This window comes from Coregonus lavaretus (genome assembly GCF_964263955.1).
Source record: "Coregonus lavaretus genome assembly, chromosome: 13".
NCBI lineage: Eukaryota > Metazoa > Chordata > Actinopteri > Salmoniformes > Salmonidae > Coregonus > Coregonus lavaretus.
Window position 1 is genome coordinate 41,566,827 of NC_140000.1, and position 26,328 is coordinate 41,593,154.

At 44.1% G+C, this 26,328-nt stretch overlaps 1 protein-coding gene across 3 annotated transcripts; it reads left to right on the top strand.

Moving 5' to 3' along the window:
- Positions 1-6,382: 6,382 nt before the first annotated feature.
- Positions 6,383-25,949, top strand: LOC311140432 (importin-8-like; the record flags this gene model as incomplete). 3 transcript variants are annotated; one of them, XM_084175489.1, is made up of 25 exons in its annotated part: positions 6,383-6,580; positions 8,055-8,136; positions 8,447-8,603; positions 8,845-9,003; positions 9,251-9,407; positions 9,493-9,582; positions 9,699-9,793; positions 9,970-10,054; positions 10,212-10,346; positions 10,813-10,912; positions 11,072-11,148; positions 11,284-11,400; positions 11,529-11,618; positions 12,090-12,255; positions 12,392-12,552; positions 14,713-14,838; positions 17,038-17,113; positions 17,637-17,762; positions 17,947-18,044; positions 18,129-18,224; positions 18,524-18,744; positions 22,568-22,773; positions 23,556-23,780; positions 23,874-24,003; positions 24,967-25,949. In XM_084175489.1, coding segments are annotated over exons 1-25 (3,117 nt in total). In that variant the 5' UTR covers positions 6,383-6,439. The 3 variants fall into 3 exon arrangements, with proteins under 3 accessions (XP_084031615.1, XP_084031616.1, XP_084031614.1); XM_084175490.1 differs by having other exon boundaries at positions 6,445-6,580; positions 17,038-17,104; XM_084175488.1 differs by lacking the exon at positions 24,967-25,949 and having other exon boundaries at positions 6,445-6,580; positions 23,874-24,007.
- Positions 25,950-26,328: the final 379 nt, after the last annotated feature.

Below are 26,328 nucleotides of genomic sequence, written 5' to 3' on the forward strand. Positions count from 1 at the left end.
CTTTATCGCTTTCTTCATCTTTGCTTTCCTCAGAACTCGAATATATTGTATCCTTCTTCTTCAAACCTTCCTCAGCACTGTAATATCTTGTATCCTTCTTCTTCAAACCTTCCTCAGCACTGTAATATCTTGTATCCTTCTTCTTCCAACCTTCCTCACCCCTTCTCTCCGTTCTGGCCAACCTCCGTTTGATCACAGGATCATATCCACCCATGATCCCCTCTAAATCACTCTGATCATCATCGTCCTCATCCAGTTTCATCCTACTTAACCTCATTCCACCCTTAGTTTCCAGACTTCTCGTTTTCTTTTTACTTTTGGAGCTTGGATGCATTTTTATGGTCGTTTCTGCTTGTCCTCTCTCTATTATTAGTTCATCTTCATCTCTGATGTAATAATCACCCTGCTGGAGGATCACTGGAAGCTGAGGATAAGCATCCCTAAGCTCTACTTCCTTCTCATAAGGTGGGGTCTTTTCGCCGAATCCGTATGTGAGAAAGGTATACTGACTTCTACCCTTAGTTTCTCTGTCGACTTCTCTTCCTTTAGCCTTTTCTCCATACCTTTGCTTCCCTTATCGTTGGTATCTTTCATCAGTTTTTGTCCTTCATCTTCAAACAGCTTAAGAACACCCAGCTCCCTTTGTCTCTTTTCTTTACGTCGTTCCTTTTGGTTTCCCTTCTTCTGATCTGCCTTGTAAATTGACAGAAGCACTTTCATGATGTTGATGGCGTCAGGGTTAAGAGTCCCTTCCACTGGCCATGGTTGTTCAATGTCAGGCCAACGTTTGTTCCATTTGCCGGATAACCTCGCAATACCCTTAACTAAAGGATTACTATGTTCAACTATATCAACCGGTGTAATAACTTTCATAGCCTTGCTGTCCTTTCTCCCCATTGTAACTACTCTTTTATATTCCTTTATTGTGAAATATTTTATTTTAGCCTATATAGCCTATGGCTTCCCCCCTTTAATTATTAATATAACCTAAACAACCCCAAATTGTTTTTTAAATAATCAATAAAAATATGAATATTAAAAAATTCAATTACATTTTTTATTCAAAAACCATTTCTAATTAAAATAAAAAATCAATTAAAAATTATGAATAATTAAAACCAATTTTTATTTCTATATCCTATCTTACCCATTTATCAATTAGTGGCTATCTTACCACAACCCATCAGGAAAGTAAATGTAAGTTAGTCAACTTCAAAGCAATCCCCAAAACAAAGCCTTCTAACCTTACAACACTACAATTCCCATAAACCCCCTTGCTCTATAAGCACCTAATTATCTTATTTTACAGAATAATGTCAGTACTCGATTTCAACCCAACTGCAATCAACCCAAGTGATGCACATAGCCTCCAAAATGCAATTTTTAATTAATCAGTATTTGCCAAGCCTATGTGAAATTGTCATAACATCAAACATCCTGTAGGGGAAGATTTTGTGAACAGACCAGTACCAAAACCCCTTGACTCGATCCTCTGTCGCGTCACGTGATGTGATGTATACGTCAGCACCCCCTCTCTTTCTCTCTCCATTGTTCCTCTCATATGACAAAAGAACAGAGACACAGGAAAATATTTTAGTAGTTAATGCAATACTGAGTTACTTCAACCATATTCAATATTCCTTCGTTCACATTCGCTCTAAGAATCAACTCAGGACTAAATAGATCAATAACATTTTTATTTAATTTTTATTTATTTTAATCGTCTTTTAATTTAATTTATTATATCCGTCAACATATATCTAATTTATAAATTCACTACATCTCAACAAATAGTTTCCTTTTCGAACAATAGTCACTTTAACGATTAGAAGATTCGTGTCCAAATCTCTCCTCTTTGTGGCTATTTCTCTGTCTCCCCCTGAGCACGCAGCCCCACAGAAATATGACCCTTTACCCACAATCCCGTGTTGTAGTTTTAGCAAATCTCCTCGTGTTGTAGTTTTAGCGCCGTAAAATCAAGCGCATGCGCAAATCCATTTAACAATACGATTGCCACACAATAGAACGCCAGCGTTCTACCTCAGTTCTCTATTTTACACTTATAGTCAGACAATAACTTAACAGAGCTCACACACACACAAACACATTTAAGAGGGTTATCCTATCGCAATGGGACCTCTAAGGACACCCGTTAGCATGTAGCACGCAACACAATTAGCATTTAGCCTTAGCATTTAGCATTAGCCTTTAGCTAACTGCGGCCGACCCCACACAAATAAGCATCCTGCACTGCCCTTTTTCTTTTTGACTTATTATCCTACCGTTTTGTGCTACCGTGGATTTAATGACCATTCACCGAGAAATTACACCCAACAGACCCCCCGTCGGACGAAAGTCGAGCAATAATCACAAATCAGATAAATTCCATCAACCCGAGTTTTCTTTAAAACCCACCGACTGCACATTCTAACGCGCAACCGGATTTGTCGGCCCATTTCTAAATGGCCCCCCAGGGGTCTTAAGCGGTACAGTGCTCTAATGTATGCATATCTGCCTTAATTGTACACCTGCCAATACTTAATTCCTACCGTTTTGTGCTCTAAAATTCCAATTATCTACCGTTTACCCATGCAACCACATTTTAGAATAATTATTACAGACTCCTAGTCGACCGCAATAGCACCACACAATCCCAAGTAATTTGCATGGTACACCTTCACCCGCGCACATTCACAAGCCAGCCAAATAACTAATGCCCAATAATTTGTGAGAAATCTCACCTTTAAAGCTGGCTTGGGCAGTAGTCAACTCGCGACTCAGGAAGGGAACCAAGAACGATGCAATCAGAATCCCGGACGAGCCCCCATTGTGTCGTATCGCGTCGAATGCTGGTGCTCATTGCTGTCAAACAAAGGAGTCCGCTCACACTGAACCTTTGATCATGTTTATTCATATCACAAGCTTTCAGCATGAGTTACAGACTTGCAGGGTCTGGAGAAACAGCGTCCCAAACATAATCTGTCTGTTTCTGCCCGCTCTTTGTCTAGCCCATACTTATAAACAATGGCAATAAATGGGTTGCTCCCTTTTTCGTCCAATCACCTATCCCCCCTGGGGCGTCACCCTACAACTGCTATATTTGAACTAAGATAAACAACATTCCATTTCTTCATGAAAAACATTTAACAAAGGCATAATCCTAATACACGACACTGTGCTCCAAATCGTTTTGAAATTAGCATCTGCGCCTGCAATTTAACATCACGAGCAGAACCTCTATCATTGTCCTGTCTAGCCACAGCACTGTGAACTGCGGCACATTGAAGCATATGATTGGTCTAGTTATGGAAGGGCTCAAGGGGATTGGATGCATGTTTTAAAGAAACGCTCCTCAAGCTTAGAGTGGAGTTGAATGGAGAGCGATAACGTTCTCCGCTGAGTTTATCAAACTAAAATGAGTTAGTAGAACGGTAGCGCTGTGTTATGTACTATGTTGTCAACAAAATTAGGTTGCTTTTACTCCCGTCCCTATTGCAGAAGGCTGCCTTTTGACAGCATGTACTAAAGTCGATTTAGTGATTGACATTTAGGCTGTGACAAAGAAAAGGCAGCAGACAGACCTACAGTATGTTTTAGCAAATCAAATCAAATTTTATTGGCCACATGCGCCGAATACAACAGGTGCAGACATTACAGTGAAATGCTTACTTACAGCCCTTAACCAACAGTGCATTTCTTTTTAATAAAAAAGTAAAATAAAACAACAAAAAAGTGTTGAGAAAAAAAGAAATAATTAACAGAGTATCAGCAGCGTAAAAAGATGGGGTGGGGGGGGGGGGGCAGTGCAAATAGTCAGGGTAGCCATGATTAGCTGTTCAGGAGTCTTATGGCTTGGGGGTAGAAGCTGTTGAGAAGTCTTTTGGAGCTAGACTTGGCATTCCGGTACCGCTTGCCGTGCGTTAGCAGAGAGAACAGTCTATGACTAGGGTGGCTGGAGTCTTTGACAATTTTGAGGGCCTTCCTCTGACACCGCCTGGTATAGAGGTCCTGGATGGCAGGAAGCTTGGCCCCAGTGATGTACTGGGCCGTACGCACTACCCTCTGTAGCAGGGACGTTTGGTAGGGTGACCTGATTTGTAACAGATTGTTTACCCAAAAGTGTAAGTTTGAGTCGAGAAGGGGGACAATAACTACAAAAATAATTTGGTTAGGGCAGATTTGTCATCCTGTCTTCAGGAGATTTTATCTATTTACTTTTAGTCTGATCAGTGGAACAATTCTCATTGGGCTAAAATAAAGGGTAATTATTGTGCTTGTCAGCAAGAACACTACTTTTATTCCCCACACTTATTTTAATATTCCACTTCCCAATATTGCCAATGTAATCACATATTTGAAATCTGATATGCCTATGTGTCTTTGAAAATTAATTGAGGCTATGTATACTGAATAAAAATCTAAACGCAACATGCAATGATTTTACGGAGTTACAGTGCACATAAGGAAACCAGTCAATTGAAATAAATTCATTAGGCCCTAATCTATGGATTTCACATGACTGGGTAGGGGTGCGGTCATGGGTGGGTTTGGAAGGGCATAGGCCCACCCACTAGGGAGCCGGGCCCATCCACTGCCAGGCCTAGCCAATCAGAATTCGTTTTTCCCCACAAAAGGGCTTTATTACAGACAGGAATACTCCTCAGTTTCATCAGCTGTCCGGGTGGCTGGTCTCAGACGATCCCGCTGGTGAAGAAGCCGAATGTGGAGGTCCTGGGCTGGCATGGTTACACGTGTTCTGAAGTTGTGAGGCCGGTTGGACATACTGCCAAATTCTCTAAAACGATGTTGGAGGAAACTTATTGTAGAGAAATAAACATTAAGTTCTCTGGCAACAGCTCTGGTGGACATTCCTGCAGTCAGCATGCCAATTGCACGATCCCTCATCTTGAGACATCTGTGGCATTGTGTTGTGTGACAACACTGCACATTTTAGAGTGGCCTTTTATTGTCCCCAGCACAAGGTGCACCTGTGTAATGATCATAGAAGCACAAGCATTTCGCTACACCCGCAATAACATCTGCTAAACACGTGTATGTGACCAATAAAATGTGATTTGATGCTGTTTAATCAGCTTCTTGATATTCCACACCTGTCAGGTGAATGGATTATCTTGGCAAAGGAGAAATGCTCACTAACAGGGATGTAAACAAATGTGTGCACAAAATTGGAGGGAAATAAGCTTTTTGTGCGTATAGAAAATTTCTGGGATCTTTTATTTCAGCTCATGAAACATAGGACCAACACTTTACATGTTGCATTTGTATTTTTGTTCAGTATATTTTTGCAACCATTCATGGGCAGTTTTTAATAAGTCATACAAATAAGCAGGATATGAAATGCTCCAGGAATCAAATATCATTTTTGACATTTTAGTATTGTGCACATGCTAAGCAACTCATAAACACATATTTTGTAGAGTAAGATGACGGCAAGGATCTTCAACTAGTAGGCATAAACCACCTCAATATTGATATTCATTAGATTTTTCTTGAAGGGTTGGTGATTTTGAAAAATTAATTGTTATAACAAGAACATTTTTAAACACCCAGCACTTGGGAAACATAGATCAGGGGTGGCCAACCCTCCTGGAGAGCAAGCAGGATTTTCTTCCAGCCCTCTTTTAAAGAGAGAGTTCACTCAAAATACAAAATGTTTGTTTCCTTACCTTGAACGCAGTCTATGAACAAGGAGACTGCAATCTATGATTTGGTTACCCACTGCCATCAACCATTAATATTTCCTGTCCAGAGCCTTGGTGTAGTGGTAACACTGCAACTTTCCACCTGAAAACAGGGCTTCCAAACTTCCCACTTTTTCTAGCATTTGCCTGTCTCCCTATCTCATTTAATTACTGTCTGAATAAAGTGTCAAACCACCTAAAAAAGACGGTATGGAAAAAAATTAATAGCATACTTTACATTTCACCCCCCAAAATCGCAAAGTAACAAAGTCGTCCAATTTAGAGTATTTATTTAATGTTCAAAGCTTCCTGAATACACCTGACCTGTGGTGGTTTTTATTTTAACATTTTCCACTCTGGTCATAGGCCTAAGCCATGTCCTGTTTGGAACACTGACAAGTAAAGAGCATTTTTTTGTTGTTGTTGCAAAATCTGATTTGGTGGGCCTGACTCCCCAGTGGGCCCACCCCTGCCTACGCCCCTGGTTAATAAACATAATGTAAAATCTTAGGTTACAACAAATAATTGTGAAAGAAGGGACATTTTCAGTCATGACCACTCCAGCTCTTAAGGTGGCAGTAAAAACTCATATCTGCACGGTCTATACCTATTACAGAGAGAAAAAGAAAGAAGGGCTACCGTAAATCGCCACTATTTCCATTGCTTTGCGTCCACCGCCTGCTGATTGCCGGTAAATTGGGGCAGGGCACAAAGCTTTGCCGAATCTGGAGCAGTTCATGTATGTGATTGTGAAACATATAAATTACCGCTCGATTAGACCTGGATTGCACACTATGGATCCCAATCGGATAATTCAAGCACTGAAAGGGACGATAGATCCCAACCTCCGGATAGCGGCTGAAAACGAACTCAATCAGGTGGGTGGATGGCCAAAATAACTTTGTTGTTTTTGTTATCGGGGCAGCATGAACCCATTTCCAGAAAGGGGTGTCCGTGTTTATGATTTTGGATCGCAACAAGGCCGTGTTTCGGGATCAATGACTAGTCGTTATATAACTTATATTTGCATCTCTCTGTTTATTGTGTAGGACACGAAACAGTAGATTGACATTTAATGTAACTTGCGACATAAACTGTTGCACCGGAGAACAATAGAATTTTGAGGCAGTGTGTGCGCACACTGTGCTGCAGTACAGAGATGGGGCTGTTCGTGAAACAATGTAGCAAGCAAGTGTCCGATTGGATTATAACTGTAGACATGCGCGAGTTGAAACATTGTAACAATTGCAGGATTTTCAGCCAGCGATAGTAAAAGTTTTGATGGTTCATTGGATTTGAGCGGTGAATTCGCCGAATCCCTCTTTCATCCAAAACCAAATCAAAATGCGATAGACAAATGAATCTTGTTAAAGCATCTTAAACGTTCAATCTGCAGTTGCAACATCTATTTTTCGACTATAAATTCATGGTATGTACCCATTGATTCTTGAAGAATATAACTTATAAATGCCTCATGAGTTTAGTTCAACTGTCGTATCCCATCAGAACTCAAAATATAAGCTTGTTTTACTGTTTGTAAACAAAGGAAACGTAAACAAACTCTATAGACTCATGTTTATATCATGGATGGTCAGTCCTTGCATCCATATCTCTATCTACGAATTTGAGTGTAGTTACTTTTCTCCAGCCCCATCCATCAGCTTTTTACCGAATCAGGGGCGGGCAGAACGCTTTGTTATTGTTTCAACTGCTCATTGTCTTAATGAAAGATAGGTAACTTGCAGCATATGCAGGCCTAGGTCATGATTTCATCACTGAAAATAACTACATCTGCCATAGGCCTACACTGCCTTGACTTTGCATACTGTCCAATTCAGTAGGTCTACACTAATCAGCACAAATGATTGGTGTCTCTGTGTTAAATGCCTGTCAGTCAGTGAAGCAACCAAGTGAAATCAGGGGCATTTGCTGGAGACAGAATGCTGACTCTTCTGCAGCAGAGGAGCAGTTCTGACAGGGAGAGGAGGAGAGTGATAGAGGGAGAGAAAGAGAGAGAAAGGGAAAGCATTCTGTACAAAATGTCCCTCCTTTTTTAATTGTTGGTTGCTGGTTATATCGTTGACAGACCATGGCTCTTTTTTACTACCTTAAATCTGATAACTGGTCTGGCAAGATTGATGTGAGCGTGCTTCACCTGTACTGTATTTTCCTTTTTCTTCAGTTATCCACCTCCTTACACTCTTCTCTGTCATCATATAACTGTGTTGACCACTGTGCCCACTGTGTGCTGTAGATGTGAAACTGACAGCTGAAGTAGTCAGGTGTTTGACTGTATGTGGTCAGATTTGGTTGAGCTCATTTTAAAGCAGTGTCTTATTTTGTGTGTTCCAGTCGTACAAGATCATCAACTTTGCCCCCACTCTGCTCCAGATCATTGTGTCTGAACAGGTGGAGTTCCCTGTTCGCCAAGCAGGTAAGAACCCTGCCCAAGAACATTACCTAAAGACCTGCATCTGGTTATTTTTAAAACATCACAGGACCAATGCAACAACTATAACCAACACTGATAATACTCTCACTTTGGGCTGGTTTCCTGGACACAGCTTAAGCCTAGTCCTGGACTAAAGATTACTTTCAATGAAGATTCTTAATTTGGCATGCTTTTTAGTCCAGGACTAGGCTTGATCTGTGTCTGGGAAACTGGCACATGAATGAATTTTAAGGTAGAATTGTGTCAGTCTTGCCAGTCAGAGTGATGTTGTGATGTCATCTCTGTGCGCCAGCGGCCATCTACCTGAAGAACATGGTAAGCCAGTACTGGCAGGACCGTGAGCCCTCTCTAGGGGAGGTGGTGTTCCCCTTCAACATCCACGAGAACGACCGCACGCAGATCAGAGACAACATCGTGGAGGGCATCATCCAGTGTCCCGAGTCCATCCGGTGGGTCCTGCTGTCCTAACCGTAACTCCTTTACCTCCCTTACCCCACTAACCCTTACCCCTTAGGCTAATACGCAGGGCAGGGGTGCCCTGCTCCAGTCCTCTGCTCTGCTGTACCTAGAGCCTTTGAAACCAGGTCACTTGACTGTATAGTCAAGTGCCCAATGAAGAGGGTAATTTAGTGATGGCATGTTAAAGAAAGGATACAATGCTGATGTATTTGTGTGTATTCTGTATCCCAGGGCCCAGTTGACAGTGTGTTTGCGAGCTATCATAAAGCATGACTTCCCTGGGCGCTGGACGGCCATAGTGGATAAGATCGGCCTGTATCTGCAGTCTCAGAACAGTGGCAGCTGGTACGGCAGCCTGCTGGCCCTCTACCAGCTGGTCAAGACCTACGAGTGAGTCAACCAACCGCCGCTTTTTGTCCCTCCTGGGGAACCATCACTCTCACTAGTGATCAAGTCATAACGATGCTGTGTTTTGAGCCACCATTTTCAGTCCTAGTTTAGTAGTTCTAGTGTATAAGCTGAGTGATTATAAATGATTATTCCATCTACATTTTTCAGTCATTGCACCCAGCCTGTTGTCGGTGATATCACGTCTGTGTGCTGATGTGCTGTGCGTTTCTATGTCTGTGTGTGTCAGGTATAAGAAGGCGGAGGAGAGGGACCCGTTGCTAGCAGCCATGCAGATCTTCCTGCCCCGTATCCAGCAGCTCATCACCCAGCTACTGCCGGACGGCACCATCTTCTCTGTCCTCATACAGAAACAGATCCTCAAGATCTTCCACGCACTCGTACAGGTGCGAGAACGGACTGTGCGTGTGTCTGTGACTGTGCGTGCGCACGTTTGTGTGATACTAACACCAGTCTCTATTCCGCTCCCAGTACTCCCTGCCTCTCCAGCTGATTAATAACACAGTAATTACCCAGTGGATGGAGATCCTCAGAGCTGTTATGGACAGAGATGTCCCCCTAGTAAGTTTGATTTCATCCTTCTTCATTGTGTAGACCTGTCTTTCTTCCGCAAATTCTTCTACCTACGTTTTTTTATTGAATGGGAGTAGCGAACCTCTGTTGTGTGTGGTTGCTAGGAGACGTTGGAGGTGGATGAGGACGACCGTCCTGACTTGGTGTGGTGGAAGAGTAAGAAGTGGGCCCTACACATCATCACCAGACTGTTCGAGAGGTGATGGGGCACGGGAGATGTATTTGTGTGTTGATGAATTTGGACGTATGTAGATGTGAATGTGGGTTGATGTGAATATGTTTGTGGAACTTGAGTGTTTGTGGATCTTGAGTGTTTGTGGATCTTGATCTGAGCCTTTTTCACGCTAACCATGTTGTTCTGTACTTGTGTGGTAGGTATGGAAGCCCAGGCAACGTGACAAAGGAGTACTTTGAGTTTGCAGACTTTTTCTTGAAGACGTACGCTGTAGGGATCCAACAGGTAAGAGTTTGTATCCCTAAATGTGACATCAAGCTTGAATGTTTAGATGTCTGTTGTCCATAGCTACCAATGTTGATGTGTGTGTGTATATGAGCAGCAGTAGTCTTCTGTTTAGTCTGACCCCGTACGATCTGATACGACCCCGTCTCTCCTTCAGGTCCTGTTGAAGGTGGTGGACCAACACAGACAGAAGCAGTATGTCACACCTCACGTCCTCCAGAAATCTCTTAACTACCTGAACCAGGGCATTTCTCACTCCCTCACCTGGAAACACATAAAGCCACACATGCAGGTGGGTCACACACACACACACACACACACACACACACAGTCCCTGAATGACCTGAACCAGGGGCCTGTCTCACTCCCTCACCTGGAAATACATTAAGCTGCACATGCAAGTGGGTCACACAGACACCACTACACCTGTACCCCTGTGACATGTTAATAATAATGGATTTGATTTATATGTTGCACTTTTCCATCACATATGTGGGATTGTGTGTGAAATTACACAGTTATACCGGTGTTAAATCTGTGTTTATAAGGTTGTGACATTACAACTTGGATTGAGTTACAGTATGTGGCAGGTGATGGTCAAAGTTTAATTTGTTTAATCTTTATTTCAGCATTTAGATCAGCTGTTTTATATACTTTGTAATTTAGCTAATCTGAATAATGGTATGCTTCTGAAAACTATTGTACAATCCCACTTATAGTAGTGTAGTTAGTAGTTAACCTGAGTGTGTGTTCCACAGACTATCAGCCAAGAGGTGATCTTCCCTCTAATGTGTTACAAAGATGAGGATGAGAAACTGTGGCAGGAGGATCCATATGAGTACATCCGCATGAAGTTCAGTGAGTACTTGCGTGTTCTATAATTCAATCTGTTAGTAGTTATGGAGGTAGTGGGACATCTTATGGTCAATATAAGGCATGACATGTTAGATTGAAATTGAATGGCTTCCATAGAATAGACATACAGTAAGCTTGACTGTGTTTTCTTCTCTGTTCCAGATGTGTATGATGACCATGCCCTCCCTGCCACTGCCGCCCAGAGCCTCCTATGTAAAGCAGCCCGCAAGAGGAAGGAGGTGAGTGGAGAACCACACTAGAACCAAAGAAAAACGACCCAACAGTCCTAATTAGCTTACTTTCCTCATTTCCTTTCCTTAACTGAGACTTCTCTGATATGACGTGCATCACTGCTCTGTCCCCCCTCTTCCCAGGTGCTTCCCCAGATGATGGAGTTCTGCCACCAGATCATGATGGAGCCCTCTGCTGACCCCCGCAGGAAGGATGGGGCGCTGCATGTCATCGGCTCACTGGCCGAACTCCTACTGAAGGTCAGCTGTGTGTGTGTCTGTTACTTTGTGTGTGTGTCTCTCTCTCTGTACTTTCCCTTCTTGTTTTATGACCTGTTTAGTCTATCTGTGACGGAGTCCTCTCTCTTCTTTCTGTTGTCGTGCTGTAGAAGCGAGTGTACAGGGAGCAGATGGAGCTGATGTTACAGAACTACGTGTTCCCTCTACTGAACTCCCCTCTGGGATACCTCCGGGCCAGGGTGAGACACACACACACACACACACATGCTTTCACTTCAGACCCCCTCTAACCCAACCTTCAAGCCCTTATTATTCTCATGGAGCTGAGAATGAGTGTGTAAGAACATGCATGTGTGTGATCGTGTGTTAGCAGTTCTTCAATCTTTAAAATCTTTATACCCACAGTCCTGTTGGGTGGTACATTCCATACAGTCCATACATGTGAGTCAGAACGGTCTGTCAGTCCTGTTTTTATATAGATTAAACATCCCCCTTTCCTTTGCTGCATTTCTTTACCCTCCTCAATCCTGCTCTTTTACTTACTGTCCATCTTCAGGCAGGTGAACGTGTTGGGGAGCACCACTGCACATTTTGGTGACGCGAAGTGGAGAGTGCCGATTTGGACATAATGTGGATAGGCGCCAAACTGATAGCGATGCTCATCCGTGTGGTATATAGATCAGTGATTGTGACCCTGTGTTTGTCCTCAGTCCTGCTGGGTGCTGCACTCGTTCAGTCCGCTGCGTTTCCATAACGAGCTGGTCCTGAGGAACGCGGTGGAGCTGGTCAAACAGGACCTCATAGCAGACAAGGAGATGCCCGTCAAGGTGGAGGCTGCTATCGCCTTGCAGACACTGGTCAGCAACCAGGAGCAAGGTCTGAGACTCACTTTCATGCATGGACATGTGCACATGCATACACAAATGCACAAGCGTCGCTAGCACAGACACACACACACACACACACACACACACACACACACACACTGAACCTTCTCTCTCCCTCTCTTTAGCTAAGGTCTACATCAGGCCCTACATCCAGCCTGTCATGCAGGAGCTGCTCCACGTCATCAAGGAGACGGAGAACGATGACCTCACTAATGTCATTCAGAAGATGATCTGTGAGTACAACCAAGAAGTGGCCGTCATCGCCGTCGACATGACCCAGAACCTGGTATGCCCCCTACGCCTCCGCTGGCCTGATCTACTGTTTAACAGTATCTGTGTGTGTGTGTAAGTCTTTGTATGTATACATGTTAAGATTTTCACCATTATAATGCTATATAAAGAGTGAAGTAAGAGTGCGTCTGTCTGGGTGTGTGTGTGCGCATCTGTGTGTCTCTGTGTCTGCCTGTGTGTGTAACCACCCCCTGTGTCTGGTTGTGTGTGTGTAAAGGTATCCGCATGCTTCCCATCCGAAACAGTTTGTGCATACTGTTGAAGTCGGAAGTTTACATACACCTTAGCCAAATATATTTAAACTCAGTTTTTCACAATTCCTGACATTTAATCCTAGTAAAAATTCCCTGTCTTAGGTCAGTTAGGATCACCACTTTATTTTAAGAATGTGAAATGTCAGAATAATAGTAGAGAATTATTTATTTCAGCTTTTATTTCTTTCGAGAAGTTTACATACACTCAATTAGTATTTGGTAGCATTGCCTTTAAATTGTTTAACTTGGGTCAAACGTTTCGGGTAGCCTTCCACAAGCTTCCCACAATAAGTTGGGGGAATTTTGGCCCATTCCTCCTGACAGAGCTGGTGTAACTGAGTCAGGTTTGTAGGCCTCCTTGCTCGCACACGCTTTTTCAGTTCTGCCCACAAATATTCTATAGGGTTGAGGTCAGGGCTTTGTGATGGCCACTCCAATACCTTGACTTTGTTGTCCTTAAGCCATTTTGCCACAACTTTGGAAGTATGCTTGGGGGTCATTGTCCATTTAGAAGACCCATTTGTGACCAAGCTTTAACTTCCTGACTGATGTCTTGAGATGTTGCTTCAATATATCCACATAATTTTCCTTGCTCATGATGCCATCTATTTTGTGAAGTGCACCAGTCCCTCCTGCAGCAAAGCACCCCCACAGCATGATGCTGCCACCCCCGTGCTTCACGGTTGGGATGGTGTTCTTCGGCTTGCAAGCGTCCCCCTTTTTCCTCCAAACATAACGATGGTCATTATGGCCAAACAGTTCTATTTTTGTTTAATCAGACCAGAGGACATTTCTCCATAAAGTACGATCTTTGTCCCCATGTGCAGTTGCAAACCGTAGTCTGTCTTTTTTATGGCGGTTTTGGAGCAGTGGCTTCTTCCTTGCTGATCGGCCTTTCAGGTTATGTCGATACAGGACTCGTTTTACTGTGGATATAGATACTTTTGTACCTGTTTCCTCCAGCATCTTCACAAGGTCCTTTGCTGTTGTTCTGGGATTGATTTGCACTTTTCGCACCAAAGTACGTTCATCTCTAGGAGACACAACGCGTCTCCTTCCTGAGCGGTATGACAGCTGCGTGGTCCCATGGTGTTTATACTTGCGTACTATTGTTTGTACAGATGAACGTGGAACCTTCAGGCGTTTGGAAATTGCTCCCAAGGATGAACCAGACTTGTGGAGGTCTACCATTATTTGTCTGAGGTCTTGGCTGATTTATTTTGATTTTCCCATGATGTCAAGCAAAGAGACACTGAGTTTGAAGGTAGGCCTTGAGATACATCCACAGGTACACCTCCAATTGACTCAAATGATGTCAATTAGCCTATCACAAGCTTCTAAAGCCATTACATCATTTTCTGGAATTTTCCAAGCTCTTTAAAAGGCACAGTCAACTTAGTGTATGTAAACTTCTGACCCACTGGAATTGTGATACAGTGAATTATAAGTGAAATAATCTGTCTGTAAACAATTGTTTTAAAAATTACTTGTGTCATGCACAAAGTAGATGTCCTAACCGACAAGTTTTCATGACTCCAACCTAAGTGTATGTAAACTTCTGACTTCAACTGTATATTATTACATTTTGGTGTTCGGCAAGGGTTTTATCGGCTGTTCGTGCAAACATTTTTTTTTCGAGGTAAGCCGAAGTCGGTAGCCGAGAAATACTGCACCAAACATCTTAGTTAGATGTAAAATTGCGTGACTAAGATCTCCTAGGCATGACAGATTTCTTGAATTATCTTATATTAATTCTGACTATTTTGGCTACGGTGTCTCTAGATGGACAAACAGTACAATTGCCACTTTTTTCTCGTTTTTCAAGCAAAGGACTTTTTAAGCGAGCACGGCCAAACTGACGCATGCGTTTTAACCCCACCTGCATATGTGTGTGTATCCAGGCTGAGATCTTCACCAAGGTGCTAAAGAGTGAAGAGTATGAGGAAAGTGAAGACAAGACTGTGATGGCTCTGGGGATCCTCAGTACAATAGACACCATACTCACTGTTATGGAGGACCACAAGGAGGTGAGACAGACCAACTGTATACTCACGCACACATTCTACAGATGTACAGTACACACACTCACCCTATTCCAAATCTAGTCCTCTGAAGCTGCAGTTGAATGTGTGATGATTGGTGATTGATCGCTTCCTCTTCCCTGCTTTGTTTGAACACACCGTGTTATTGAACGTGCTGTAAATGTCGTGTCAGACTAGGGCTGTGACGGTAATTGGCCAGCCAAATGACTGTGCTCACCGTAATAACCGTTTTTCTTTTACGCATATTTTTTCCTCTCCACTCCTGATTGCATGTGCCGCCATAGAAATATAATGAATCAAACGGGTGGCCTCATTCAAGTCAATGATGGCATAATGGGTGGACTGGCGGCCATTGCGAGTTTACCCATAGAAGTAAAAACAGGAAGTGTACCCATCAATATGTGCTGTGATTTGTTGATTGAACTCAACTGACGTTACACAAAATACATTCCATTGCATGAGCCAACTCAGTTAACATACCTTTGACCGGTATTGTACAGTGAGGGGGAAAAAAGTATTTGATCCCCTGCTGATTTTGTACGTTTGCCCACTGACAAAGACATTATCAGTCTATAATTTTAATGGTAGGTTTATTTGAACAGTGAGAGACAGAATAACAACAACAAAAATCCAGAAAAACGCATGTCAAAAATATTATAAATTGATTTGCATTTTAATGAGGGAAATAAAACATGACTTAGTACTTGGTGGCAAAACCCTTGTTGGCAATCACAGAGGTCAGACGTTTCTTGTAGTTGGCCACCAGGTTTGCACACATCTCAGGAGGGATTTTGTCCCACTCCTCTTTGCAGATCTTCTCCAAGTCCTTAAGGTTTCGAGGCTGACGTTTGGCAACTCGATCCTTCAGCTCCCTCCACATATTTTCTATGGGATTAAGGTCTGGAGACTGGCTAGGCCTCTCCAGGACCTTAATGTGCTTCTTCTTGAGCCACTCCTTTGTTGCCTTGGCCGTGTGTTTTGGGTCATTGTCATGCTGGAATACCCATACACGACCCATTTTCAATGCCCTGGCTGAGGGAAGGAGGTTCTCAGCCAAGATTTGACGGTACATGGCCCATTGTCCCTTTGATGCGGTAAAGTTGTCCTGTCCCCTTAGCAGAAAAACACCTCCAAAGCATAATGTTTCCACCTCCATGTTTGACGGTGGGGATGGTGTTCTTGGGGTCATAGGCAGCATTCCTCCTCCTCCAAACACGGCGAGTTGAGTAGATGCTAAAGTGCTCGATTTTGGTCTCATCTGACCACAACACTTTCACCCAGTTCTCCTCTGAATCGTTCATTGGCAAACTTCAGACGGGCTTCTCACCAAGCTGATTGGCGATTCCAGCCTTGTGTAGGTCTACAATCTTGTCCCTGACATCCTTGGAGAGCTCTTTGGTCTTGGCCATGGTGGAGAGTTTGGAATCTGATTGATTGATTGCTTCTGTGGACAGGTGTATTTTATACAGGTAACAAGCTGAGATTAGGAGCACTCCCTTTAAGACACCTGGGAGCCAGAAATCTTTCTGATTGAGAGGGGGTCAAATACTTATTTCCCTCATTTAAAATGCAAATCAATTTATAACATTTTTGACATGCGTTTTCTGGATTTTGTTGTTGTTATTCTGTCTCTCACTGTTCAAATAAACCTACCATTAAAATTATAGACTGATCATTTCTTTGTCAGTGGGCAAACCTACAAAATCAGCAGGGGATCAAATATTTTTTTCCCTCACTGTACATTTCAGCAAGGAGCAACAAAGTTTCATAACGTTGTTAAGAGTTCATGTTACCGCAGAAACAGACTCAACTGCACGAAGGTGCCGCCGTCCCATCTTCAGTCAGCTGTTTGTTCCATATTTTACGGTTATGACGGTTATTTTATTGTCATGGCGGTCTTCATCAATAACCGTCGGTTATACGGTAATTGTGCCAGCCTTATGTCAGACAGATATTGGCCTGGGATCAATAGAATTGCTCATGTTAGTCGCTCTGGATAAGAGCATCTGCTAAATAACTAAAATGTAAATGATCTTTGACCTTTTGATATCTCTCTTTCTGTCTGTATCTCTCCGCTCTCGCTCTTTTTTTCTCTTCTCGGTCTCTCTCGCCCTCTTGACTGCCTCTCGTTCGTTCTCTTCCCCTCTCTCCCTCTTCATCTCCCTCTCTCTGTCCCGCTCTCAGATCACTCAGCAGTTGGAGGGCATCTGTTTACAGGTGATCGGCCTGGTGCTGCAGAAGCCCATCATAGGTATGGCAGGTGTGTGCTTGTCTGTTTTTGTGTGTACACACATACTAATGTGTTTGCTGTGTGTGTCTTCCTCTCTGTGACCTTGTGTGTTTGTGTGCTTTTCACACACACATTACACAGTAACCATATTAATCTCACTTTCCTGTTTCAGTGAGCTACTCCCCTCTCTTGTATAACACCTTATCCATTCCCGTCTCACAATATACACTGTCTAATTTATCAAAAGCTGTTCCCCCATGCGCTTCCGAAATCCCGGATGACCAGGCACCATTCATGCCTGTAATTGGCTCGTGTGTATGTTTCTGGGTGTGTAATCCCATCTGTGGTGTGTGTGTGTGTGTGTGTGTGTGTGTGTGTGTCTGTAATCACCTCTGTGATTATGTGTGTGTGTATAATGAATGGATTATGTGATAACCTGTTACAATGAGAGTTTTATTCAAGAAGAGTGGGGGTCACTGTGGAAGATTATTTCTTTCTCAAAGGGAAATATCAATTCTATGATCTGTTTTCTCCTCTCCTCCCTCCCCTCCAGAGTTCTATGAGGAGATTCTGTCCCTGGCCTTTGGACTGACCTGTCAGACCATCTCCCCACAGATGTGGCAGCTACTGGCAGTGCTCTACGAGGTCTTCCAGCATGACTGCTTTGACTACTTCACAGGTACAGTACTGAGTCACTGGTCAACATTCACCTGCCTGTTAGTGAGTATATTGGCCTTACACACCTGTCTAGGTGAACATTGAATATCACTGTGAATGTAATGTAGAATAACATGATGATGAAGCTGATACTGGTCAAACATGATGATGATGATCATGGTCTGTTTGTGTATGTTCTCTTTCAGATATGATGCCTCTTTTGCACAACTACGTTACCGTGGATACGGACATGCTCCTGTCCAACCCCAAGTACTTAGAGGTCATATACACCATGTGCAAAAAGGTGAGTGTGAGCATATGCATGCGTGTGTCCAGGTAGGGTTTGATGAAGTGTCTCATGTTCTGACCTTTGACTCCTGTGCTATAGGTGCTGACCAGTGATGCAGGTGAGGATGCAGAGTGTCACGCTGCTAAGCTGCTAGAGGTCATCATCCTCCAGTGTCGGGGGAGGGGCATCGACCAGGTGAGCGGGACCGCGAAGGCTTCTGGGTAGTATTTAAGGGTAGACGTGGTCCCAGTTCAGCCCAAATCAGTTTGCATGGTCTTACCTTTCCATACCCTGGCCTGAATCTCCCGTTGGGAGTGATGATTGCTATCAATATTGTATTGATTCTTCTCTCTCACCCCCATGTGATTTGGCACAGTTTTAATGATCGTCCTGTAAATGTAATGTCAGACAGATATTATCCAGTCAACAATAGCTATCTCTCGCTCTCTCTCTTTCTCTCTCCCTCTCCACCTCCACCTCCCACCTTCCTCCAGTGTATCCCGTTGTTCGTGGAGGCTGTGTTGGAGCGCCTAACCAGAGGTGTGAAGTCCAGTGAGCTGAGGACCATGTGTCTGCAGGTGGCCATTGCTGCTCTCTACTACAACCCAGCCCTGCTCATCCACACGCTGGACAACATGCAATTCCCCCACAGCCCACAGCCCATCACCGCACACTTCATCAACCAGTGGATGAATGATACTGAGTTCTTCCTGGGGTAAGTGTATAAACTAAGCCATACGCCCTACATCCTACCCCCTATACACTACCAACTATAAAGTACACAGTGGATAAACAACGTGCCCTAAACCATGTTCCCTAAATACTGCTAGACCCATACTGTATACGGTCCACTTCATCAGTGGCGATTTTAGCATGTGTATACAGTGGGGAGAACAAGTATTTGATACACTGCCGATTTTGCAGGGTTTCCTACTTACAAAGCATGTAGAGGTCTGTCATTTTTATCATAGGTACACTTCAACTGTGAGAGACGGAATCTAAAACAAAAATCCAGAAAATCACATTGTATGATTTTTAAATAATTCATTTGCATTTTATTGCATGACATAAGTATTTGATCACCTACCAACCAGTAAGAATTCCGGCTCTCACAGACCTGTTAGTTTTTCTTTAAGAAGCACTCCTGTTCTCCACTCATTACCTGTATTAACTGCACCTGTTTGAACTCGTTACCTGTATAAAAGACACCTGTCCACACACTCAATCAAACAGACTCCAAACTCTCCACAATGGCCAAGACCAAAGAGCTGTGTAAGGACATCAGGGATAAAATTGTAGACCTGCACAAGGCTGGGATGGGCTACAGGACAATAGGCAAGCAGCTTGGTGAGAAGGCAACAACTGTTGGTGCAATTATTAGAAAATGGAAGAAGTTCAAGATGACGGTCAATCACCCTCGGTCTGGGGCTCCATGCAAGATCGCACCTCGTGGGGCATCAATGATCATGAGGAAGGTGAGGGATCAGCCCAGAACTATACGGCAGGACCTGGTCAATGACCTGAAGAGAGCTGGGACCACAGTCTCAAAGAAAACCATTAGTAACACACTACGCCGTCATAGATTTAAAATCCTGCAGCGCACACAAGGTCCCCCTGCTCAAGCCAGCGCATGTCCAGGCCCAGCTGAAGTTTGCCAATGACCATCTGGATGATCCAGAGGAGGAATGGGAGAAGGTCATGTGGTCTGATGAGACAAAAATAGAGCTTTTTGGTCTAAACTCCACTCGCCGTGTTTGGAGGAAGTAGAAGGATGAGTACAACCCCAAGAACACCATCCCAACCGTGAAGCATGGAGGTGGAAACATCATTCTTTGGGGATGCTTTTCTGCTAAGGGGACAGGACAACTGCACCGTATTGAGGGGAGGATGGATGGGGCCATGTTTCGCAAGATCTTGGCCAACAACCCCCTTCCCTCAGTAAGAGCATTGAAGATGGGTCGTGGCTGGGTCTTCCAGCATGACAACGACCCAAAACACACAGCCAGGGCAACTAAGGAGTGGCTCCGTAAGAAGCATCTCAAGGTCCTGGAGTGGCCTAGCCAGTCTCCAGACCTGAACCCAATAGAACATCTTTGGAGGGAGCTGAAAGTCTGTATGGCCCAGCGACAGCCCCGAAACCTGAAAGATCTGGAGGTCTGTATGGAGGAGTGGGCCAAAATCCCTGCTGCAGCAAACCTGGTCAAGACCTACAGGAAACGTATGATCTCTGTAATTGCAAACAAAGGTTTCTGTACCAAATATTAAGTTTTGCTTTTCTGATGTATCAAATACTTATGTCATGCAATAAAATGCTAATTAATTTCTTAAAAATCATACAATGTGATTTTCTGGATTTTTGTTTTAGATTCCGTCTCTCACAGTTGAAGTGTACCTATGATAAAATTACAGACCTCTACATGCTTTGTAAGTAGGAAAACCTGCAAAATCGGCAGTGTATCAAATACTTGTTCTCCCCACTGTGTGTGTATGTATGTGTGTATATATATATATATATATAATTTTTTTATGCATGCCAGCAAAGCCACAACACAACAAAACAATACATTATTTGCACTATAACGGTGACAAACGGTGTCCACAAACTGTTAGGGCCTACATAAAGCTGTCCCAACAGCAGAGTCCCAACAGCAGTCCCAACACCTTACCATTGCTACACCTGGCTATCAGCGGAGCCTTGTCTGGCAGTGAAACAGTTCATTCAGCCTCATTTACTGCCTTAAAACAAATGTGGTTTCTACTGACAATTGAGATGTACAAACTAGCATAAGTTGACGACGAGCGGATAAGAGGCAATCCGTAATTTCGATTAAGACATTAAAGAGCGAGCTAGGACGGATGTAGTCAATATAACTATTTGTTCAGCACATTTGAAATGTACAGCGACAGAATTCAGAACATGGGCCGTTCTTACAGTGTTCTTCCTGTACACCAAGTCAGAACCGTAGGATAAATAAAGAGGGCATATAGGCAGACAATGAAAGCTCTTACAATATTTGATGATCATTTTTCTCTAAAACAGGCTATAAGGTACATGTGCACCACCAAATCAGAACAGTAGGCGAAATTAAGAGGGGGAAGTGGGACCAAATTATTAGGGTGAGGCACATGGGCTACTAACAGCTTACTCCACAACATACAATTAGTATTACTTTCTTAGCTACAGTATACATATCTCCCTGGCATATTATATCATTTATGCAGCAGCATACAAGACGTTTTTGGACTCACCGTGTTGTGCCGTGCTCACTTGAACAGGAAGGTGGCACAGCGGTCCTTCGTGGGCAAATTTTGTCATCAAAGTCTGGCATTTTCTGGATTTATGGTGCTTTCAAGATTCAATTCCGAGTTGGATGACCGTTCAAAACATATTTTCCCAGTCAAAGCTATTTTTTTGTTGTCTTGAACTCACTGAAGTCAGATTTCCCAGTTCTGAGTTTCCAGTTATTTTGAGTGCGGCAGAAGTCATGCTGGATTGACAGCATGGCCAAAGTTGAATGTTTATCATTTTAAGCTTGGAAAAGAGACCTTTAAACCCAGACTTGGAATCACAAACCCACTCCACTGAATAGCAGGCTAGTGATTGCTTTGCAATGCTTGCAGTTAGCCACTAATTCCTTCCTAACCACTCATTGTTGAATTTGAGATTTCCAACTTGTTGTGTAATGTTTATGTCCAATGGCCGATGAGCACCGATACATTTATCTATAATTTATCTTAATTATTTATCTTCATATGACAAGGATTAAAAAGGATTTGCCAGTAGATTGTCGACTTGATTCATGATGATGACTGCTAGCTAAGATTTTGAAAGTATGATGTTGACATGATCAGTCCAATCAAAGCTACTGTAGATATGTGATTTGATGTAATTTTCTGTGGCCAATGACCTTGAGCCTTCTTGGATGGGCACTTCTAATGTAACTCTATGGCAGCACCTAAGGGGCGTGAACTTTCGAGCTCTACCCTTAGATTTGGCGGCGATGTAGTGTCCCCATGAGTGACAGAACACTGAGCCAATCACGGCGCTACTAGAGAACATTACCAACCCCTACGCTCTGTATTTTCCGCTGGCTGCCCCACCACCACAGAAAGCACTGAGCTAGGCTGAAACACATGCATTTTGGAGCTGCCTTACTCAAGAAAGCAAAAAAGAGACTAAGTTTGTATGTGGCTCTATTAACTCAAAGATTTTTTTATTTTTTTTTACATTGTTTGCAAACTGATATGTGACACATATTAATGTAAAAAAACATGCAAAACAGGCAACCCCCGCCCTAAAAAGGTGGGGCTCAAAACAGGGGGGGGCTCCACCTGCCCTGAATAACGGGTGTCCACTGCACTTCATCAACTATACTGTTAGTCATCGCTGAGTCACACTGTGGTCTTCCTACAGCAGTGTAAAAACATATGGGGGATATACACTATTTATACCTACTACAGTACACTATACATGATTTATTCACCACCTACCTGTAGTTCATTCTTTTTCCCTCTCTCCCTCCCTCCCTCCCTCCCAGGCTCCATGACCGTAAGATGTGTATCATCGGACTGAGTGTTCTGATGGAGCTACCCTCCAGGCCAGTAGTGGTAGAGGGGGTAGCGGCTCAGATCGTCCCCAGCGTCCTGCTCCTGTTCCTGGGGCTCAAACACCTGTACTCCTCCCGCCTCCTCAACAAGCCAGACCTACTGGCCTGCACTGGGGTACCGGAGGAGGACCAGAACGGTGAGAGGAGACGAGGAAAATGGGAAAACAGGCGACAGGAGACAGGACAAATGAGAGAGGAATGGAGAGAACAGGCAAGAGAGGAGGAGAGAAAAGGAAAGGAGAGATGCTAATACTGTTGAATCAAACCCGCTTCTTGGAAGCCATTGGGTAGGGCCAGCCCTAGCTATGGATATGGTAGCTCAGTTTACACACACACTTGACATAGAATCAGTCCTCAGCTGTTCACATGTGTGTTGCTTTACACATCAATGGCTAGGTTCCAATACCTCTGGACCTCTCTCTCTCGCTTGACTTCTCACTCTGCCTTCAGGTCATATTAGTTGCACTACATTTCCCTACATGCTCAGGGCAGCTGTGCTGGCGTTCCTCAGTCAAGTGTAAAGAACCTGGAGTTCCAGAATATTCAAAGTGCTTCTGGGGGTTGTAGTGTTGTTGTGCAGTCAGACACACAGGCAGTAGATGAGACTAGCTCAGAGGAGATGACATGGAGGGTCCCTCTGTCACATTTAGCCTCCATATTCGCTCCATTTGAGTTAATTTACCTTCTGGGAATATGGGAGTGTTAGTTGGCACGGCAGGGTACAGAGGAGGTTAAGATGAAGGAAATTGTTAAGTATGTTAGCTAAGCAGCTGCCACTGTAATTGTTCATATTAAAATGGCATTATGAAAAGTTGTGCATTTCAAAAAGGTAAAAGTGAAATTTGTTCTATTCATACTGTTTTTATATGTGTGTGTTTCTCTGTGTCTGTCTGTCTGCGTGTGTGTGTTGCGTCCACAGAGGAGATCCCCAGCGATGAGGATGAGGTGAATGAGAACCGTAACACAATGATGCAACAGCAGTCCAGCACGCCCGTAGGCCACGAGGACGAGGAGGATGAGGATGATGATGATGACTACTGGGATGAAGAGGGGCTGGAGGGGACACCCCTGGAGGAGTACAGCACGCCCCTGGACTATGACAATGGAGAGGACGAGTACCAGTTCTTCACCGCCGCCCTACTCAGTAAGGGTTACACATCTACACACCAACTCTCACACAGCTACTTGTACACACACACAGGCATTTAACCCTTACTCTCTCCTGTGTGTACTATAGGGGTCCAGAACACAGACCAGCCTTGGTACCAGTCTCTGACCACACCCCTCAGTGATGACCAGAAGAAACAGCTGCAGGAGATCTACAGCCTGTCCCAGCAGAGGAGGAGCACAGCCGCCAAGGGCCAATGGTGAGGCAGAAGAGGGCCAATGGGGAGAGAGGACAGGGGGCCAATGGGGAGAGAGGACAGGGGGCCAATGGGGGAGAGAGGACAGGGGGCCAATGGGGGAGAGAGGACAGGGGGCCAATGGGGGAGAGAGGACAGGGGGCCAATGGGGGAGAGAGGACAGGGGGCCAATGGGGGAGAGAGGACAGGGGGCCAATGGGGGAGAGAGGACAGGGGGCCAATGGGGGAGAGAGGACAGGGGGAGAGAGGACAGGGGGCCAATGGGGGAGAGAGGACAGGGGGCCAATGGGGGAGAGAGGACAGGGGGCCAATGGGGGAGAGAGGACAGGGGGCCAATGGGGGAGAGAGGACAGGGGGCCAATGGGGGAGAGAGGACAGGGGGCCAATGGGGGGGAGAGGACAGGGGGCCAATGGGGAGAGAGTAGAGGGCCAATGGGTTGGGAGATGGTGAGGCTGAAGAATAAGGATGCAGGGTTGAAAAAAAAAAACAAACAGTAAAAGGCTAGTTGATTAAAAAAAATATTTTCACCAGTGTTGCCGACTTTGTCGCTATATTTAGAGAGTATTCAGACCCCTCTAGTGACACATTTTCAAAAAAGCGACTAGCAACAAATCTAGCGACTTTTTCTGGTGTTATTGGAGACTCTGACGTGAAAGCACGTATCGTTCTTACTCTTCTCAACGAGCAGCGGGTGCTGCGGGCCCCACCCCCGTCCCAAAGCACACAGGAGGCCCAGTCCTCGCGCAGCATTTTACTCACTTTTTGTCTCTCCCATGACGTTATTCCTCTCCTACAGCGTCCATCGCAATTACATGGACAATTATGCAAATTATGTGATGACGTCATTTAGCGACTTTTAGGACAGCCAATAGCTACTTTACTTACTGAGGAGTTGGCAACACTGATTTTGACAAGCATGCTGTATTTTCCATCACGTTGAGTCCTAACACTGTGTCCTGTTTCAGAGCTGTAAGGGACATGACTGGAGGCCTGGATGGAAGGAGGAGTAGCAGAGTTCTGGCCTGATCTGAAGTGGATTTAACACACACCAAGAACTGTTTCAGTCCAGATCAGACCAGATCTAACTAGACTTTACTGATCCCACCAAGACCAGGCCATCTTGAACCATAACTGAACTGGGTGGAGACCCACCAGAGACCATAACACCAGGACTTTACACAGTACACACTTTACGGTTCACAACCCAGACCGTAACTGGACCACACCCACCCCGGAGAGTGAGTGTGTGTGTGTGTGTGTGTGTGTGTGTGTGTGTGTGTGTGTGTGTGTGTGTGTGTGTGTGTGTGTGTGTGTGTGTGTGTGTGTGTGTGTGTGTGTGTGTGTGTGTGTGTGAGATTGATGTCCTGCTCTGTATCACTGACCAGCGAATTCATCTTCTAGTACAGTGCAGTCCTTGGGTCTGTGATTCTGTAACTGTGTGAATGTAAGTATTGTACACAAAATCTCTGTTTCTCTGTAGCCTGACTTTTGTATGGTCTCGAGAGGACTGGGCAGATGTGCTTGGTTGCCATGGCATCGATCAGAACCATGTGTCCGTTAGTCTGAACCAAGGCTGTGGTGCTAACGGACGGACAGACAGATGTGTTTGGGGTGAAAGTTTAAGGTTAAGGGGGTCAATGACCTTTGACCCAGGGGGGTGTTCCTTTCACACTGATTAAATGATTAAATGTAATAGGGGGCAAGATGGTGGGAGGAGGAGGAGAGGTTTTTGTATGTTTTGTTTTTATAACTGTTTTCATTTAACTTAAGAAAATCATAAACGTTCATGTAACATCTAGCCCTGTGCTATTTCCTGTTATGTTATTATAGTGTGTGTTGGGTGTTATTATAGTGTTTGGGTGTTTATAGGTGTGTGCACCTCTGTGCCTGCAGGTGTGTGTGTGGGTTAAGTTTTATATTGATTTCACAGAGAACATGTGGATAGCTGAAACTTTCCGTCTTTGAACATCTCTTCCTACTTTGTTGAATCAATACTAGGTCAGAGTTCACTGCTGCGATCAATCATCATTTATAAAACATCCAGCTCAATAACACACAGATGGATTGAACAACTACTGTAACATCATGCAGGTTAACAGTATAAGCAGGAGTAAACATGTTTTCATAACATAATTTACAGGCTTCTCTCAGGGCCCTGTTCAAATATTTCAAAAGGGATTCCTCCCTCCATCTGTGGTTCTGACACAAGACAGAGGATATAACATGGTGGAATCTGGCTTTCACCAGTCCACCAACTATCTGGACTTGGGTATCAAATTCAAATCACAGCTGGGAATCTCTCCATTCCAGACAGATATTTCTCTCAT